Source organism: Cibotium barometz, chromosome 9 (assembly GCF_041138505.1).
Source record: "Cibotium barometz isolate CiBa-2024 chromosome 9, ASM4113850v1, whole genome shotgun sequence".
Lineage (NCBI taxonomy): Eukaryota > Viridiplantae > Streptophyta > Polypodiopsida > Cyatheales > Cibotiaceae > Cibotium > Cibotium barometz.
The window spans coordinates 51935834-51956175 of record NC_141054.1 but is presented as its reverse complement, the minus strand read 5'-3'; the positions used below and the strand labels follow the sequence as shown (position 1 = coordinate 51956175).

Sequence of the window (20342 nt, the reverse complement as noted above, 5' to 3'; positions counted from 1 at the left end):
TGGTTTGGGAAGGCGGAGTGGAGAATGGAGTTTACAGGCTTTCAGCACTCTCTCTCCCAGGTCCTCAGGTTTGTGATGAGTGGCACTGTGGTAATGGCTACTCAAGTGTGGATACGCTGCAGGTGCGGGCTTTCCGAGACCAGGTGGTGGATAGCTCGCCAGTAGATGGCAGCAGTTGGCAAGAACTTTCCAGTACTGATGTTGGTAGTTCTTGTGTTCGTGAGTCAGAGGAAGCTGAACAGGTCACTTATGCTCTGATGTCTCGTCGTGTTCGGGACATAGAACTTCCAGTAGTTGAGGATGTTCTTTCCATGGGGACCTTTCGGAAAGCCAGGCAGGTGGCAGGTGCTTACTTGCAGAAGGAGGTGGTTTCTCCAGGCTTTGTGGTTCCGGATTCAGAGGGGGTGGTTGACAGGTTTCATCAGGTTTCCAGGACTTGCTTGTGCACCGTAACAGGTGTTGATCCTTGTGAGCAGTGTGATGTCTCTGTGATTCAGAAGCTGTATGGTTCATGGATCTGGTTGATGGACACCGGATTGGACGGGAGCTTCCTGGTGAGGCAGTTGAGCTCTTGGTTGCAGATGTCTCCTCGGGAGGCAGGATTGCGTTTCCTGTGGTTTCTGCGACATGCGAAGGATCATGGACTCTTGTACACAGGAGGGGGATTGTTGGATGGAGTCCGACTCCGCGGTTGGAGTGACTCGGTTTGGGGAGGAGATCCAGACACGAGGAGATCTACTTATGGCCCAGGAGCAATTTTACGGAGCAGGAGGAGGTTACATTGCAGGTTTGGGCTTCCACTGGAGGAACCCATGGTCATCCAGAGGCACTTTGTTCGTGAACAGATTGTTGCTGATGACATCTTGCTGGAGTTCTGTTCGACGGAGGACAGTATGGTGGACCTCTTCACGAAGTCGCTCTCAGGATTTGCTCAAGCGGCACCCCAGCTCCCAGTGGTTGGTTACACAGCCAGGAGCTGAGAGGGGGTGTTAGAAGTCATCTCCTGTCCAGGTTTATACACCAGGGCCTCTGTTGTGGGTGTGCCCGCCCGTATATCATTTTTCCACACTCCCCGTATTTTTTCCCTATTTTTCCCATTTTTTTCTAGTGGCTGGAGGGCTGCCAGGTGATGCCAGGAGCACTCTGAAGCTGGCCGACTGCATCTGTATCAGTCGTGGGCTGTCTGAGTGCTGGCCGACTTGTTCTGTGCAGGCATGGGGCATCAGATGCTGGCCGACTGCTAATATCAGCAGTCGTGGACATTTATTCAGTCGTGGGCCTCTTTTAGGGCTGGCCGACTGCCCTCATGGGCTTGTATATATTGCCCCCCATCCTCCTCCACTTTTTCATTCAGTATCTTCGGGATCTTGTGTATAGAGAAGAGTTTACACACATCTCTCTGTGTTTCTTGTGCTGATTATTTTCTGCAGTCTACTTGCTCTTGTCTACCCAAGTTTGGATATCATTTCCGCTGCATATTCTGACACCCGCATCCCAGAGGCTGAAATCTTTTATGCAAAAGGAAGAGGTGACTGTCACCTCTCGACATGCATCCTCTCCACAAGGCACAAAGCCTGATAGATATATGTATGCCAGTGCTCATGGAGGGCATGAAAGTCACATGCATGCAAGACATGTATCTCATGGTGACAGGTCTGCTTCTAGAAAAATTTTGCCTTCTGAGTTGTCTCATGGAGAGACATTGCCATATGCAGGTAAGTCACATGCATCTGAGTTTCGAATTCGTGGAGCACATGCCACCGTGCCCCATGAAGCTTCTATGACGGCCCATGGAGCCCATGCAGACAGGGCTACCCCGTTGGATAAGGGGGAAAGAAAAAGAGAAGACCATGAGCCTCATGCCAGGAAGCTCAAGGAATTCAAAGCAGGTGATAAATCTATCAAATTTGATGTCTTTCATGGTGAACATGATGCTTCTAAGGTGTTAGCATTTGTGGCACAGTTCGACATTGCTTTTAGCGATGAGGATTTCACAGAAAAGTCAAAGGTGCGCCATGCTAGCATGTTTTTGAAAGGGACTGCTGCTCATTGGTGGATCACTGAAAAGATCACCAAGGATCCCATCTCCACTTGGAAGGAATTCAAAGATAGATTTTATGCTCAGTTTTTGCCACCCAATGCAGAGCAAACTCTCACTCAAAAGTGGGACAGGCTGGAACAAAAAGATAATGAGAGTGTGCAACAGTATGTTAACAAATTCTGGAAAGTGTTGCTGGAAGTGACTCCCTTCATGCAAATCACTGAAGATGAAAGAAAGAGGAAGTTTCATTCTGGACTGCAACCAGCATATAGATCGGGTATTGAATTGCACCCGAAACATACGTTGCAACAACTTACAGCTTCTGCTCTTGCTACGGAGCAATTAGTGCTCAAGATCAAGCAGGATCAAGGAGGTTCCAAGGGGAAGGACAAGGCTGCCCCAAATCAGCAAAAGGGTGGACAGCCACCTAAAAAGAACTTCCAGGAACCTTACAAAGGTGGTAAAGCTGAAAATAACACATCTAAAGAACAGGGCCCAAGAAAGAACAAATTCGGCTTAACCCCGGAGCAAAGAGAGCAATATGCTAAGGATGGAAAATGCTTTTCTTGTGGTAGCAAAGACCACATGTTTCGTCAATGCCCAGATCGCAAATCAAAGCACGAGGATAAGCACACCAAAGCTAATGTACATGCAGTTCCTGATGTGCAAGGTAATACAAGTCATGATGCAAAAGAGCGTATGGTTTGCAAGGCTTGGGGGCAAATCAAGGATCAGCCCGCACTCTTCATGTTTGATGACTGTGCAACTGACAATTTCATCTCTATGCAAATGGCAGCTGCATTGGGAATTGAGGTTGAAAACATGGGACCTCAGATTGAAGCTGAAGGTGCATTTATTGGTAAAGAGGTGCAGGTTACCCCTTTGATAGGGAAGTTGCGTATTCATATCCAGGGCTACCTTGACAATGAGCATTTTCTAGTTGCTCCACTAAATGGATGTGATGTATTGTTGGGCAAGCCGTGGCACCATAGGCTTGAGCCCCGCAAAGACTACAAGTCTAATATGATTTCTTTTATGCATAAAGGCCGCATGCATTTTATTGATGCTGGCAAAGAAGGGGATTCCATCCCACTTGTATCTCACATCCAAATTAATAAAGCAATGAAAAAGAGTCTTTCTGCGTACTTGGTTTTTGTGCGTGATAGTCTTGTGCCAAATCATCAAAATGTGGATGCTATGTCTAATGATAGGCTGAATTTTCTTAATGCATTCAACGACTGTTTTGCTGACTCGTTGCCAGGTGAATTACCTCCCCAAAGGCCCGAAGATCACCGCATAGATCTTGTGCCAGGTAGTTCTCCTCCTAACAAACCCGCATACCGAGTGAGTGCTGCACAACAAGAAGAAATTATGAAGCAGATAAACGAGCTTTTAGAGAAAGGTTTGGTTCAGCCCAGTTCCTCACCTTACTGCTCTCCTGTGCTTCTTGTTCAAAAGAAGGACGGATCATTCCGTATGTGTGTGGACTATAGAGCTTTAAACAAGCTTACCATCAAGAACAGATTTCCTATTCCACGTATTGATGATATCTTGGATAAGCTTGATGGCTCAGCTTGCTTTAGCAGACTTGATTTGAAGAGTGGATATCACCAGATACGCGTGGTGCCACAAGATGTCCATAAGACTGCATTCAGGATAGCCTTCAGATTATATGAATTCTTGGTAATGCCTTTTGGTCTCACCAATGCTCCTGCTACTTTTAATCGTATAATGGATAGGATATTCCGACCCCATCGCAAGTTTACAGGAGTCTTCTTTGATGATATCTTGGTTTTCTCCAAGAATGAGCAGGAACACAGAACTCATTTGGTCACAGTGTTCGAAGAGTTGCGGAAGCATAAACTTTTCGTCAATGCCAAGAAAAGTGAGTTTTTCCTTTCAGAGATTCATTATCTGGGTCATATTGTATCTAAAGATGGAGTTACAATGGATCCTGCAAAGATAGAGACTATTCGCAATTGGCCCGAATTGCAAAACGTACATCAAGTACGTAGTTTTCTGGGATTATGTTCGTACTACGGGCGTTTCATAAGGCATTTTGCTATGATTGCCACTCCTCTACATGATCTCACGAAGAAGAAAACTGCTTTCAAATGGACTTCAAAGGAACAGGATGCTTTCTTGCAGCTCAAGCATGCGATCATATGTGGTCCAGTATTGATTGTTCCTGACTTGCACAAGTCATTCGTGGTTGAATGTGATGCTTGTGGTGATTGCATAGGAGCTGTAAGATTTGGAAACATTACCTTCTTGGGGCTGAATTTGTAGTCAAGACAGATCATCAAAGCTTGAGATACTTTCTATCTCAAACCAAGCTTTCAGAGAAGCAGATGAGAATGGCAAATTTTCTTTCCATGTTTCATTTTCAGATTGTGCATACTCCAGGAAAGAAAAATGTGGTGGCCGATGCACTATCTAGGAGGCCTTATATTGCTGCAGTCTCAGTGGCCTCTCATGGAGATCTATCTGCTATGAGAGATTTGTATCATTTGGATGCTGATTTTTGCCATATATGGACTGATTTGATGGCTGGTCATTCACATGCCTCTTATGTTATCAACGAGGGTTATCTCATGAAGGATAATTGCCTATGTGTGGTGAAGGATTTGCGTCCAAAGGTTATGGACGAATGTCACGCTCCACCTTATGCTGGTCATAGAGGTATTATGCCTACTACACGCATGATTCAAAGGTATTTCTTTTGACCAAGCATGCGTAAAGACATTGAGGCTTATGTGCGTGCATGTATTACTTGCCAAAAGGTGAAATTTGACAGGCAAAAGCCTCCTGGTTTGCTTCAGCCATTGCCTATTCCCTCGCAACCTTGGGAAAGTATTACGATGGATTTTATTATGGATTTGCCTAGATCCCAGCATGGGAATGATGCTATTTGGACTATTGTGGACAGGTTTAGCAAGCAAGCTCACTTCTTGCCCGTCAAGAAAACCATCAAAGCTGATCATATGGTAAAGCTTTTTCTTGCTAATATTTTCAAGCATTTGTGCGTGGTCTCGGAACACCAGTGAGGCGCTCTGCGAAGTCCAGTGAAAGCACAGGACCGTAGAGATTGGACCACCCTAGTGGTCGTTCTGCTTCGAGCACACCTGACCTTAGACTCCTGTGCAGGACAATGCACACCTGACCTCGGACATCTGAGATGGATCCCTGGCTGACTCGTCCCGGACTGGGCTCACATGGGACCAGTTCACCATCCCAGGTCCTGCACCTTCTGTACAGAAATGTCTACGTGGCATCCAAGTGCGGGATGCACGTGACAATAAGTTGGGCTATAGAACCCCAAATATGTTGTGTAGTGCTGCATTCCCATAAACAATGTTGTACAATCTCAGAATCTGCCGCACATCTCGAGCAAGTAGGTGCTACACCGAAAACCGATCTCCACTGATTGGTGGGAAGATCACCATGTAAAAATAACCAAAAGAAATGAGAGATCTGAGTCCTTCCATATGAATGCCAAAGCCTATGCCAATATCTGCACTGTATCACTGGAGAGATATCATAACTCTCCCAATGAGGCCTGAGAGTAGGGATCCTATGCATATGTCGAGTGAGAAGCAGCCTGGCATTCCGGACCGTGAAACTGAAAAAGGTAAGGCTTTTCAATGGATCGAAGGCATCAATCCACTCCCACTCTCCTGGATCCCACTGAAGATATCTAATAGGACTACCACCATATAGCCACAAACACCAAGAGCCATGAGTCACTATCTGAGGAGAAGGGTCAATGAACCAATGCTTCCCCGAACGACCAACAATCCTCCACGAGCCTTATGGTCACCCTTTTAGCCTTGCAATGCTTGGGCAATAGCCAAACATCGGGGCTTTATTGTATGCATTGATAGACTCCTGGTGGGTACAATTGATAGGCCCAAAGAAAGCTCTCAAAGTGGTAAATGGTAAGCTCCACTTCAAATTCTTGTGGAAAACCTCAACTGACTTCCTCTGATTAGCTGCTTAACCTTATCTGACCCTGGCTGATTGTTGTTGACCACCTATCTTATCCTTTCTTATTTCTCTGGACTTTCTAGTAGCTTCTAGTCCTCTAGACTCCTAGATTCGCCTCTAGAACCAAAAACCCTCAAATCCCTTGCTCCAGAACCCTGCTGATCATGTCAACACCCCTCTGCTAACTACCTATTGACTCCTGTCTGATTCAGCCCTGACTCAGCTGACTTCAAACCTTCCCACTTATGTGTCTTTTGTGTCCTCTAACACAAACCATCCACACAACAGGTTCAAACCCAAGAGGAGGAGGGGTCAGATGAGGAGTCAAAGGAGGATTCAGAGGTGGAGGAGGAGGGCAGGACTCAGAGAAGGGGTTAGACCCTCCAATCCCTTGCTCCAGAACCCTATTGCATGTCAACACCCACTCTGTGGACTCCCTACGGACTCCTGTCTAATTCGGCCTTGACTCAACTGACTTCAAACCTTCCCATTTATGTGTCCTCTGTGTTCTCTGACACAAAACTCAACCATCCACACATCAGGTTCAAACCCAAGAGGAGGGGGCCAAAGGAGGGGTTAGAGGAGGAGGGGTGGAGGACTCAAAGGAGAAGTCAAAGGAGGAGTTAAAGGAGTCAGAGGAGGAGTCACAAGAGGAGGGGTCAGAGGAGGACTCAAAGGAGGACTCAAAGGAGGGGTCAAAGGAGGCAGAATAGAGGACTCAGAGGAGGCAAAATAGAGGAGTCAGAGGAGTAGTCAGAGGAGTCGGAGGAGGAGTCAGACGAGGGAAGGACTCACAGGAGGGGTCAGATGAGGAGGAGTTAGTCGAGGAGGACTCAATGGAGGGGTCAACACCCCTTTGCTGACTGCCTATACTAACTCCTGTTTGATTCAACCCTGACTCAGATGACTTCAGACCTTTCCACTTTTGTGTCCTCTGACACTTAAAACCCTCAAACCCCTTAGATCATAGTCACAAGGGACGGGGGACGGGAACGGGATGGGGGACGGCCATAAGTAGGGAAGATTTAGCTTGTTCATAGGAACTTGTGTAGTCTTATGTGGCAGTACAGCCCACAAGCCCAAAAGGAGGGCTAAGAGGGCCACTATGGCCCTTGTGACTATGGGCCAAAGGCCTTGAACTATAGCCCAAAAAGGCCCCCAAGAGGATGTCCCCCAACGGTCATAAAAGTGACCGTTAGATTGCCCAACGGTCACTTGACCGTCCCCCCAAGATCCGTCCCCCACACCGTCCCTACCCAGATCCGTCCTCGTCCCCCCATCCCTTGTGAGAGACGCCTCTAGGGGGGACGTCTGACCGTCCCCGTTCTTACCACGTCCCAACACGGCGTCCCCACGTCCCATCCTCCCATCCCCTACGTCCCCTGTGACTATGCCTTAGATCCCACAAGGATTCAGCACTACAGTCCCTTATCTAACATCAGCTGACCTCCAGCTGACCCTATTTGACATCCTCCAACTCACAAAATTGTCGAACTCTGATAGACTTCTCGCTGTCAGATTTGACCCTAGATGGCTTCCTCTCAACCCAAAAGTCTTATTTCTACCCTTCTACACTTTCACCCGACTTATCCTGACACTCAACTGACACTAACTGACCACTATTGACGCTTAACTGACCCTGTCCCTAGTCAGCCAACTCCCAACACTAACTTAGACATCACTCACAATTGATCTTCTTAGCAATCTCAATCAAAACATCATAACCACCATAACCAAAACACCATATCTCCAAGACGACATTGACGTCGAGGTCTAGACCATATCACCTAAAGCACTATATGGTTTTTGCAGTCGCTCGAGTTTAGGGCTTGCAAGGTTTCGGTCACTCAGAGTCTTGTAACACTCCTGCAGTATCATCACTGCTTAGGCCACACACACGCTTATCTTATCTACTCATCATAAGAGTAGGTTCAAACATATATAAGCACACTTACACATATAAGGGATGTTCACACCTATACACTGACACATTGGTGGACGCACAGGATATGGACACCCACACATACAACTCTGAATCCCAACAAACCCCCCCTTCGGAGCGAAGGTGGAGTAACCTGAGATAACCTTCTTCATGCTCTATGATGGCCTCCGGACTACACCATGTCCAGAGCTAAACATGTTCTTTATGCCAACTCAGAGGCTTATGTCTGAGCATAATTCAAAGGCTTAACCAAGCACACAAGGCTTGCGTATAAGCACGATCAGAGGTTCCAAGTCTAAGCATGCACAAAAACTCCAAGACACCAACATACTAGAAATGCCCTTCTAGGCCTGATATGTGGGAGCTCCACCCCTAGCAATATACATCAGTTTACCCAAGGAACAACCTCCCCTTGCTCTAGGCAAGGTATGATAGAAACAACGAACCTTTTATTACATTAAGGCAGAAAAACACACACAGAGATTATTACATCTCTAAGTGGTTTCTTTGGCAAGCGCTGCGCGATCTGCTCCTGCGAGCTACGCCCCATCCCCCCCCTCCCATCTACCCTCCCCCCGCTGCCCCTCGCCGTCGCGCGCCCCCCCCCCCCCTTCCCCCGCCTCTCCTCCGCCTCTCTCCCCCGCCTCCTTCCTCGCTTCCTCCCCCACCATCTCCCCCCCCCCGCCTTCTCCTCCCCCGCCTCCTTCCTCGCTTCCTCCCCCGCCATCTCTCCCCCCCCCCCGCCTCCTTCCTCGCTTCCTCCCCCGCCATCTCTCCCCCGCCTTTTTCTCCCCCGCCATCTCTCCCCCGCCTTTTCTCCCCCCCCCCGCCTTCTCCCTCACCTCCCCCTCCATCTCGCCCTTCCTCCCACCGCTAGCTCCCCCCCCCGCCTCAGCTCCCCCCTCCCCCCTCCCCCCGCTCCGCCCCCGTTTTCCTCTCACCTTCCGCCTCTCCGTTTCCTCGTAGGGCTGTGTCCCTCCCGTTGGTGACCCCGGTCTCTGGCCTTTTCCCTCTGGAGGACTCCATGGAAGCCGCTCCGACTACCCCTGCCGATTCCGGTCTCCGTCTGGAGTTCACAGCTGCAGATCAGCAGTTGTTTGTTTCCACAGTAATCCGCTCTTGAGGCCTCCTCCTTGGTCTGCAAGATAGTGGGTAGCCGTCCGATGCGGAGAGAGCTTCGCGACCTTCTGCAAGGCAGCCTCGTTGGCGTGCCTGCCACGATCGTCAGCGTCGATTTTTTGGGACGTGGCTACTACCAGGTGGATTTCGAGTCCCCCCAGGCAGCTCAGACGGTGCTGGCTCGGAGCCCCATTGCCCTCCGCTCATCCCGGGCGTTCCTGGCGCGATGGACTCACGGTTTCGACCCCGCTTCTGACCCGCTAGCAAGCGCGACAGGTTTCCCCATCACTATCTGCTTTCCTGGACTCCGCAGGGAGTACTTGCCCCTCTTGTCATCCATTGGCAAGGCGTTCGGGCAAGTGGTGGAGACGCCTCAGACAGCGGCCTCAATGATAGCTCGGGCAGCAGGACTCCCGGCCATTCGTGTTGTGGTTCCATCACCGGAGTCCCTCCCCCTCCCTTGTCTTTCTGGAGGACATCTGATACAGCGCGTGGAGTATTCGGGCCTCCCCGGCCAGTGCTACATCTGTCGGGAGATGGGCCACCTCGCACGCGCTTGTCCCCGCAAGGGGGTTCATCCTTCACGCTCTGCCGCTTCTGGACCCCCTTCAGGAGGCCCGAGGGGTGGCCATCCACCTCAGAGACCGGACATCCCTGGCTCGTCTCAGCAGGCGCCACCATCTGACGAGCAGGCCCCGGCGGAGGATGCCGCGCAGTCCCAGGAGGCTGGCGGATGGCAGGAGGTTCGCCGGCGGAAACGCCCGGCCCACAGGGACCGTCGCAGACGCCAGCAGGCAGCACAGGCTGGCGGACAGGCGACCCCGGCTGGCGTCCAGGCACCTACCCGCACTTATGCTCCAGCCAGGGATAGGCGGCCAGCAGGTCCCACCCCGATGGACGAGGATTCAATCTCAGTGCCCGTTGAGGCCGCCGGTGGAGCCCCCCACGTGGAGACCCCGCTCCCGCCTCCCCCGCGGGGGGCCCCGCCCCCTCCATGGAGCAGATTCCTGAGGATCCCGGGCCGCACTCTGCGACCCTCGGCCCCTCTTCCCTTCACTCGGAGAGCACTCCTTCCTCCCTCCCCTCCCCCCCCCCAGCCCCCCCCCTCCCGCCTCCCCCGGCGGCCCCCCCTGACACCTCTCCTCTGGCAGATGCCTCTCCATCCTCTGCTCGCTCTCCCCCCTCCTCTCCGCGAGCCACCATCCCTCCCTCGGCCTCTCCAGGATACTCCTCCAGACCTCCCACTGCCCCGGGGCAGCGCAGCTGGGTAGGCCAGAGTTCAGTTCAGCGGCTGTTCCACCGCCACTCCGGGCCGGTGGAGATGGCGATCATAGCTTCGCCCGCCACAGAGTTCTCTCCAGCCTCCCCTGGGGGGCCCCCGCGAGTGATGGGGCTCCCAGTGGATTATGGTTTTTTCAGGTGTCTCTAGCTGGATGCTGGCCCGTTTGAGACACTGGTAGCGCCCTTGCGAGTTTGCGTGGTGTGCCATCCCTCTCGTTCTCCTTCAGTGGTGAGGAGCATGGTGGCCTTCTCCTTTCCTCTCAGTGTTGCCCCAGACACAGCATGGGATTGCAACTCTGTAGAGGAAGTTTTGCGTGATCAGATACTGGAGTTTTCTCACCACTTCAGTGACCTGGGGCTCACGGACCTATTACAGACCCGATTACACTCAGCCCGCATGAGCTTGTTTGGTATAGGAGATTGGCGGGCGGATCCGGTCCACACCTCAGTTGAGGCGGTGCTACTGATTCTCCTCCACGCCGCCCCGAGGGTGCAGCCTACCTTTAGATTCATATATGTAGAGGATTGGTCTCACGCCTATGCCCTGGACAGGGCGAAGGCGGAGTGGGGCTGGACACAGAGACAGGTCACCCTCGTTTTGGAGAGACTCCGCACCCGGACAGACAGTGACTATTCTCCCTCCAAGCCGGCGCCCAAGACTCACAGAATGGAGGGCAACTCATCCGGGCCGGCTGAGAGGGGTGAGCCAGTGGGTGGCGGCTGCTTCACTTGCCATAGCTCATCCATGAGGATCCTCTCATGGAACATCCACGGTCTTGGTGGACCTCGCTGCTACATTGGTCGGGGCAGACTTCGCCAGGAGATCCAGAGGGCTCTCGTTGGAGGACCCATAGATATCCTTTTCATCCAGGAGCACCACCTTTCTGCCGGGCGTACCCGCACCTGCGGAAAGATCTTGCTAGGCAGGAGTCACACTTTTTGGTCACCGGCATATGGCTCCCAGGGGAACCAGGGTGGAGTATGCATCTCAGTCAGCGAGCAGCTTCTATCCGAGGTTGTGGATTCTGGCACTCTGGTCCAGGGTCGAGCGCAGTGGATCATCCTTCGGGTTGGGGAAGACCGCATTGGCTTCCTCAACTTCTACGCCCCTAATGGGGCGACCGGGAGAGCTGAGTTCTGGAGCACCATTAGGCAGTCCCTCCCCATGGCAGACCATTGGTGCCTAGGGGGGGATTGCAACATGCTGGAGGATGCAGAGGACAGGATGGGGGGCAGCCAGGAGACCATTCACGGGCCGGAGCTCGCTGCCTGGGAGGAACTAGTGCTGCAGGTGAGAGGCCAGGATCCGTGGACTCTCTCGGAGTTTGGCAGGTTGCAGGGGAGTTTACCTTTCTCGCGCTCGGATAGACGGGCCACAGGAGTTAACCTTTCCCGCGTCGACAGGTTTTACATTGATGAGTGGGCTTGCGATAGAGGTGGCACTGTGGGTATACTTGCAGGCTCCTCGTTTTCAGACCACTTTCCAGTGCTTCTCCAGATCGATGACCCTACGAGAGGAGAGCGAGGCAAGAGCGTTCGGATTCCAGATTGTCTCATAGAGGAGCCCGAGATCGCGACCAGAGTTGAGCAGGTCTGGCAGGAGCGAGCAGGAGAGGAGCCTGCGGAGGAGTCTAGCTTCCCTTCAGAGACTTCAGGAGAGGGAGCCTACGAGCCCTTGGATTTCAGAGCAGATGGAGTCAGCTCGCACAGAGATCAGATCCATCGAGGAGAGGAGGGTGGAGTTCCGATTCCATGCTCGGGCTTCTTTTTGGACACAGGCTGGAGACAGAGTGACTCGAGACTTCTTTGAGGCGACAGGGCCTCGCTACAGACGAGAGGGTCTCAAGCGTCTTCGGCAGGCTGATGGCCAGGTGGTGGTGGATCCCCCCAGGGTTCGGGCGATCGCCACAGATTTTTACAGGGATCTGCTCTCTGCTGAGCCAACAGATGACAGGGTGAGAGAGGCTCGGGAGGCAGTCTGGAGCTTCACGAGACCGGTTGTGCCGGCCCATTTGCAGCACTCCCTTCTCTCCCCCTTCTCGGATACGGAACTGGAGGAGGCTCTTCACGCACTTCCTCGGGGCAAATGCCCTGGTGAGGACGGTCTCTCAGTGGCTTTCTTCCAGAGGTACTGGGGTCTCTTGCATAGGGGTTTCAGATTGGCATTCCAGGAGATCATGGAGTCGGGAGACATGCCGGACAGCATGGCAGAGGGGTTGATTCACTTGATCCCCAAAGAGGGAGGAGACAGACTGGAGATTAGACAGTGGAGACCGATCACCTTGCTAGGCACGGCCTACAAGGTCCTAGCTAAGGCGATCAGCAGGCGGCTTCAGCCTCACCTTCCGGACATCATCCACTCCACGCAGACAGGCTTCATCCAGGATAGGAGCATCCTGGATAACATCTTCTCTTTCTGGGAGGCTACGGCTTTGGCTAGATTTCGGCAGGAGGATCTGGCAGTGCTCCTTCTCGACTTCGAGAAGGTATATGATCGGGTGGACTGGGCCTTCTTGGAAGGCACTATGGAGAGGATGGGCTTCCCCCCTCAGTGGATCCGTGGGGTCTCTGCACTCTACACATCGGCCCATAGCCAGGTGCTGATACAGGGCGTGCGCGGAGAGAGGTTCCAGCTCTCGCGCTCGGTGCGGCAGGGGTGCCCCTTGGCGCCCTTTCTTTTTCTTTTTGTGGCGGAGGCCATGAGCACTTTCTTGACGACACAGGATACAGGTTTGCGGGGCCTCCAGCTCCCCATCCGCACCTCGGAGGAGCTCCTAGACTCGGAGTTTGCGGATGACACTACTGTCTATCTTCAGGGAGGGGAGGAGAACCTCCGCCGCTTCGCCTCAGCCATGGACAGGTTTTGCAGAGCTTCGGGCGCTCTGATCAACTGGCACAAGTCATGTGGGTTGTGGGTCAGTTCTGTGCCCCCCCCCGACTTGGAGGCCAGTTGATGGGTTTCAGTGGCTGCCCCCCGGCACTACAGTGCGCTATTTGGGATGCTATGTGGGCATTGACATATCTCCGGAGCAGCAGATAGCCCCCCTTCTTCTGAGCATTCGGAAGAAGCTTCTGTATTGGAGTACCGCTCGTTTATCTCTGGCTGGCCGAGTGGTTGTGGCCAACCAGGTTCTGCTTGCTACCATGTGGTACATCACTTCTTGCTGGGACTTCTCGCGGGCGTGTATTGGCCAGGTGCAGAGGCTCATTAGGAACTTTCTTTGGTCCGGTGGCGACGGGCGGCCCGCCAGGGCCAAGGTGGCATGGGCTGTGATCACCCAGCCGAGGGAGAGAGGCGGCCTGGACATAGTTGATCCTATTTGTCAGAGCCGAGCTTTGCTTGGCAAGTTGGTGGTTCGTGGCCTCCTACCAGGCGCTAAGCCGTGGAAGGAGTTTCTTGTTTCCAGGATTCTCAGCCGCACTCCTTCTCTTAGCGGCCCCTGGACCCCCAGCATCAGGTGGATCTTTACAGAGCAGCGATCCAGAGGAGTGGGCCTTGGCTTCGAGGAGCGTTTTGCAGCTAGCCTTCTGAGGGCCTGGGAGCATCTGAGGCCGTCACTCTTCCAGACTCCCCCGGGCACCGATGAGGAGCGCCTGAGGCAGCCATTGATCTGGAACCCCTTGATCCGACTTCCCAGTGGTCATATGGTTGGATCGCGATCTCACGTGTCGTGGGGCCCGTTGAGCTCCGGCCCACCAGCCCAGTCCCTAGACGACTGGATATGTTTTCAGCAGCTGCCTATAGAGGCTCAGGAGAGGAGACTCAGCGGGATGAGGGGCAGAGAGTTGATGAGGCAGGACATTGAGGCGGCCATCCCCCAGGAGTGGCGGACTCCAGTACAGGACCCTCCACCTCCACAGTGGATGGGCGTCTTTACTCGGCATGAGATCCTTCTAGCAGTCTGCGGCTCAGCAGAGAGTCGCCCCACTCACCTTCGAGGTGGGGGAGGGAGGCCAGCTTCAGAGGATCCGACTAGATTTGGATGAGTTCCAGGGTTGTATCTTTCAGAGGGTGCGGGTGGTCGGCTTTCATCAGAGACAGTGGCATGTAGACCCCTCACCGGCCTCGATAGGGGAGGACTATTCTTGGAGATTATGGGCTTGGGACAGCAGGCCTCTTATTCGCCTTCAGTGGGATCCAGGCGAGTGGCTTTGGCGAGATCCCTACTCGGCCCCCACCAGCCCAGGCACCCCCTTTTTTCAGTACACAGCGAGGCTGGGGCGGCGGATCCAGAGGCACAGGACAACGGGCACCCCGGCGGCGGCCGAGCATTGGCGGCGACAGGGGCTCTCCCATGCCTTCCTTAGGGACTTCTGGCAGCGCCTTTGGGCCAGCTTCCGGCCCCGGAAGGTGACGCTTTTTCTCTGGCTTACAGCGCATAGAGGACTGGCTGTGGGGGCTTGGCTAGCTTTTGGCAGACACCCAGCGTCCTGCCCTCGGTGCGGCCATGCACAGGAGTCGCAACGGCACTGCTTATGGGATTGCCCACAGGCACAGCAGGTCTGGCAGCGCGCTCTCAGGATGGTTTTTGCAGGCTCGCCAGGTGAGATGATGGCGACGTGGGGTGCGGTGGCTTGGGCCACGGACAGCGGCCCGGCCCTTGGATACGAGGACGTCCCTGGCAGTGTGACCATCCAGGTCTCTGACAGGGCGATGGCGGTGGTTCCGACGCCAGACTTCTCTTCGGCAGTCTCCCAGGAGGGGGATGGGCACAGATGGGAGATGATCAGCAGCATGACGGCTTGGCACATATGGAGAGCCCGATGCAGGGAGACCATAGACCGCCAGGCGACTCCACCGGCGGAGGTCATACAGGCCCTCTGGGTGGACATCATTCACACCTTGAGAGGACACTGGGGGAAACTTCAGGGCGACTCTGATCGCATGAGAGGCCGCCGCAAGGCGTTCCTCCGCACTTGGCAGTCTGGCCCTTTCCTCATCGCGAGAGGCGAGGATGTCACTTGGCACTACAGGCCTCCAGTTTGGCTCTTCTCACCTCCCGCATGTACTACTAGGTAGCCCCCCCCCCAGAGAGCAGCCAGCCAACGGGGGTGGAGCTCCGATGATCACTGTGTTTATTATCCCTCCTTGTGAGGCGAGCTTTGTAGCCTTATGGCGTTTTCTCATTAACTAATAGAAGGATCTTTTTTCCACCAAAAAAAAAAAAAAGATTATTACATCTCGGGCATAGAATCCATGACGCAAAAATAAACAAAAAATAATAAAGGTGAGAACACACACGAGAAAGCACAACACAGAAAATTACAAATTATTTTTGGCATGTGTCGATGTAGTGGGGTCGCTTCCGGCATCGCTTCCAGGCTATCGCCCCTTCCATGGTGTTATGGAGTTTTCAACGTGTTGTTACGGGTCCAATTTTGCCCAATTTGGCAAAAACCCGTAGGCAGGCTTTAATTTGAGCTAATTATTGAAAATTCAAGAAAGCCCTAAATTGGCATTCTGGCGACAGATGGGCACTTAGGTGTAGGGCTACTCAAGAGTGGCGTGAGAACTACACACAGGGAAAGTCATCAATGCACATCGAGAGGAGCTCACCATAGTAGTGGCTATGGTGACAACAAAAGGATGGGATATGGCGTACATGGCTCGGATGCCAATTATAAGTCTCTAGGGTTAGGCACAGGCAGAGCTATGATGGATCAAACATGTCCATGGGTGTCAGTGTGTGTGCAAAGAGAGAGAGAGAGAGAGAGAGAGAGAGAGAGAGAGAGAGAGAGAGAGAAGATCAATGAGAGATTAGATTGCATGACTCAATAAATAATTGTTGATTTGATTGATGTGATAATTTGCACCAAGTACATGCTTTTGCAGGCAAACAACCTTATCATTTATCTTTTGACTCACACAAACCACGAGTCAGTGACATCATTGCTTAGGTCACACACACAATTATCTTAACTACTCATAAGAGTAGGTTCACACACATATAAGCACACTTACACCTAGATCGGTGTTCAAACCTATACACTTACAAATTGGTGGACACACAGGGGTGGACTCAGGAGAATACCAACAGGTATGTAATAAAACTAAACCAAAATCCAAAAACATTGATTGAAGGACTAAGCAAGCACCAAATACAAATGCATAAGGCATCACCCTTTGAATGGAGCTAGAAATCCTTTGCTCATGTGCCTCAACAATGAGCGTGTGGTTATTGTGCCTGGATATTAGCTCCTAGACTGTAAGTTTACTTGAGTTGAACACAGAGGGAACGCGGTGTCAACTCACTGCTGTAAGGCTTTACTTGGGTTCAGTTAGTGTTTCATGCAGCATTACTCATCTGCCTCGAGTACCTGGGTCGGAATTGCTACTCAGAAGAGTTTCTACCTATTCTATACTCCGATCTCCTACTCAAATTTGGTGTGAGTGTTAGCTGAGCGAGGACAAAGCACTAGCAGGAGACTCGGGTACAAAATTGAAATGTAAATGCAAACTTTCTGCATGTAGTCGTAACCATTGTGAATGAAAAGGGATCACGGAAGCCAAATTCATCCCCAAAACGATCCAAAACATTGATAATAGTGCTGCTAGATTGCATACCTCATTGAGCTTGTCGAGGGTTGCCAGTGTTGTTGGCTCCTGTTTAGGTTTTCCAAACATCCGGCTAAACATCTTGAACCTCCAACAAAAGAGAGAGGAGAAGCTGGGGTGGGGTTGTTTAAATTAGGGTTTCAGGAAAACGCAGAAAGCGGGATCCGTAACAGACAGGCGCCTCTTGTAATAAGGGTTTGACCGTTATTGGCAGAGAAAAGCCTCTTTATCAAAGGAACTATTGTCTGGTTTGGATCTGACGCAAATAATATTGCACGTTCTGACCTGCAAACTTTCCGATTATAAACCCCCCAAAAAAAAAACCCAAAAAAAAAAAGCGCTGAATCACACAGAAGGGTAGATTCGAACCCTTTACGAGAAAGTGGACACACCAATTTGTCCCTTTAACAATTTTGGGCATTTCATTACAAGAACTCTCCATATTGTTCATATATATTCACTACTATTAAAAAAATCATAACTATTATTCAATTACCTCTATCAGGATTTGCTTCCATCAATATTCTTTTAAAATCATCAATAAAATTCCTATGGATTGAAAATTTAAGGTGCCATCTCTTAAGTCTGGGCATGCTGCTCGTGTTAGACAGCATTTGCGAGGATGCTACCATCCTCGAGGAGCACTTGGAGGGCGGAGGCCATGGGCGATGGTGAGGACGATATCATACATATGCGTCTTGAAGTCAAAGGCATCCACGGCGTGAGATTACCTAGTGTGTGCACTCCACAATGAAAATTGAGACTATGAGTCACAATCGTGTTGGAGAATGCTTGCCAGAGTTTCAATCATGTCGAATTGTGCCCAACTTCCCTCATGCCCATTGCTACCCATTCATCATCTACCATAAACAGTTTCAATCATGTCGAATTGTGCTCGACTTCCCTCATGCCCATTGCTGCCCATTCATCATCTACCATAAACAATGAACACATTGGCCTTTAAATCAATGTTCGCTCGAAAGATACTTTAAATCTTTAAAAAAACCTAAAATTTTGCTCTGATAAATTGCTAGCCCAAGGAGAAACATGTGGCCTGCTATGAATTACGGCCCCAGGTAATACCTATTGCCTTTGTGCATAGTCATGGGGCTCTGAGCTCGAGTCATTTTCTTCCTCCAGCTCCTCATCCTCCTCGGCCACCTCCTCGTTGTCCTCTTCTTGTGAATGATGCTAGCCCACCACTTGTCCACCGCCACCCAGCCCATGACCACTTTGATGCGAGCCCTGCTTGACATTGCAAGAGCGCACACCCCATTTCGCTGAAGGCTTGTGCACATGGTGTGATGCGGCCCTGCTTGACATTGTAAGAGCGCACACCCCATTTCGCTGAAGGCTTGTGCACATGGTGGGGTATTTTTTCGCAGCACCCCCGCCAGCTAGACGCCAGACCCATTCTGCGCACATGACCTGTCAAATTCCAACGTCTCCCTCTGCCACGTTAGCAACACCCACGAGCGCCAACAGTACTTGCACCACCATTTAAATGTTTCTTCCTGTTGCTGCAACAAACCATCTTTCATCACTCCACTGTGCTCTCACAGCAAACCATCTCTCTCTTTCATCACTCCACTGTGCTCTCACAGCAAACCATCTTCGACAAACCAAACTCTCTCTCTCTCTCTCTCATCACTCCACTGTGCTCACAGCAAACCATATTCGCCAAACCAAACTCTCTCTCTCTCTCTCTCTCTCTCTCTCTCTCTCTCTCTCTCTCCATTGTAAACCCCATATCATAGTGTGAGATTCCCTTGCAATACTATGTCTATGTACATGGATGGAAGCTCATGGAGCAGCTCCTTCGAATGGCTTTCACACGGCGCGAATGGTGGGTGTTCTCGAGACAACATGTGTTTTGGCATGGTGTTCAACAAAACGTGTGGCTTCAAGAGCTTGATAATCGGGCCGAGCTCTTTCGCAAACGTTATCGGCTCCCTTTTCAAGCTTTCCAACTTTTACTCCGTGAGGTAATGCCTCTCATGCCATCAGCACACACTCAATCTTTTGTTAGGGAGCTCATAGATCTAGAGAAGGCACTTAGCTTCACGCTCCTTCCCCTAGCAGACAATGACTCCACTGAAAAGATGCAAGGGGGAAGAGAGCTTGAGCTCTTGCAAGCACACACACACACTCACAAAACCCTAATAGAGAACACACAAGGTGAGAGGCTGAAAATCTTCTTCTTCTTCACTCAACACTCAACACACCATATACAAGATAAGAGTACTCATAATATGAAAGGTACTCAACCAATACATACACGGGTTCCCTATAGTGTGAACCCAACTAAATGAGCTGGCACTATAACTCTGCCAGTCTCTAGAATGGCTGTCACACAGCCTGTCATCCCACTGGCCGCATATCACCCAAGATCTCACCAACCATGCCAGTGGTGTAAGTGTGGGGCCTATCCCCCAGGCGGGTCATCAGTGTCCACCGCCTCACTAGACGAGCTGGATATCTCAACACTCTCCCTCAAGCTCAACTCCATCTCATGTACACCAAGCGAAGCCCTGAATCTGTGGAGCTTCTCTGTACCCAATGCTTTGGTGAAGATGTCAGCTACCTGATCCTCTGTGCTGACATAAACAAGGTCAAGATCTCCTGCCAAGACCTTCTCTCTGACGAAGTGGTAGTGGACCTCTATATGCTTCGTGCGAGCATGAAAGACTGGGTTCCTGGCCAACTGTATACTACTAATGTTGTCACAGAAAATGACAACTTGTCTATCCACTGATAGACCCAAATCTGAAAGTAGCTTTCTCAACCAAGCTACCTCACATGCTGCCATAGCAGCTCCTCTGTACTCGGCCTCTGTACTGGATAGAGCAACCGTAGGCTACTTCTTGCTGCTCCAAGTCATAGCAGCACTCCCCAAAGAAAACATGAATCCACTGGTAGATCTTCTATCTGAGATACTACCAGCCCAATCAGCATTTGTGTACCCATGTACACATATCTCTGTCCCAGTCTCATAGAATAGTCCACAATGCAAAGTAGACTTCACATACCTCAGTATGCGTCTCACTGCATCCAAATACGGTTTCCGTGGAACCTGCATAAACTGACTCACCAACCCAACAGCATAGCTCAAATCTGGTCTGGTGATCGTCATGTAGATCAAACTTCCTACTATGCGCCTGTACATAGTAGGATCCTCCAAGATCTCTCCTGAATCTGCACTCAACTTGCCATTCTGATCCAATGGCACAGAAATAGGCTTACAGCCTGTCATACCATACTTGGACAACATGTCCAAGCCATACTGTCTCTGCAGTAATCCAATACCATGTGGTGACCTAATCACCTCAATGCCCAAGAAATATCTGAGCTCCCCCAGATCCTTCATCTCGAACTTCTGTCTAAGCAAGATCTTTACATCAAAGATCTCTGCATCA

General features: G+C 51.3%; 1 protein-coding gene across 2 annotated transcripts in view; it reads right to left on the bottom strand.

The window, feature by feature from the left end:
- The window catches only part of LOC147635690 (vacuolar protein sorting-associated protein 32 homolog 2-like), a 41387-nt gene extending 24040 nt beyond the window's left edge, over nucleotides 1-17347 (bottom strand). Inside the window, exons 1-2 of one of the 2 annotated variants that reach the window (XM_086803089.1) lie at nucleotides 17296-17347; nucleotides 16936-17211 (exon numbers count right to left, since the gene is read on the bottom strand). In XM_086803089.1, coding sequence (XP_086659215.1) covers nucleotides 16936-17007 — 72 coding nt within the window. In that variant the 5' untranslated portion in view covers nucleotides 17008-17211; nucleotides 17296-17347. Of the gene's footprint in view, nucleotides 1-15927; nucleotides 16049-16935; nucleotides 17212-17295 lie in introns of those variants that run through there. The other variant, XM_086803090.1, reaches the window with a different exon arrangement.
- Between the last annotated feature and the right edge of the window lie 2995 nt (nucleotides 17348-20342).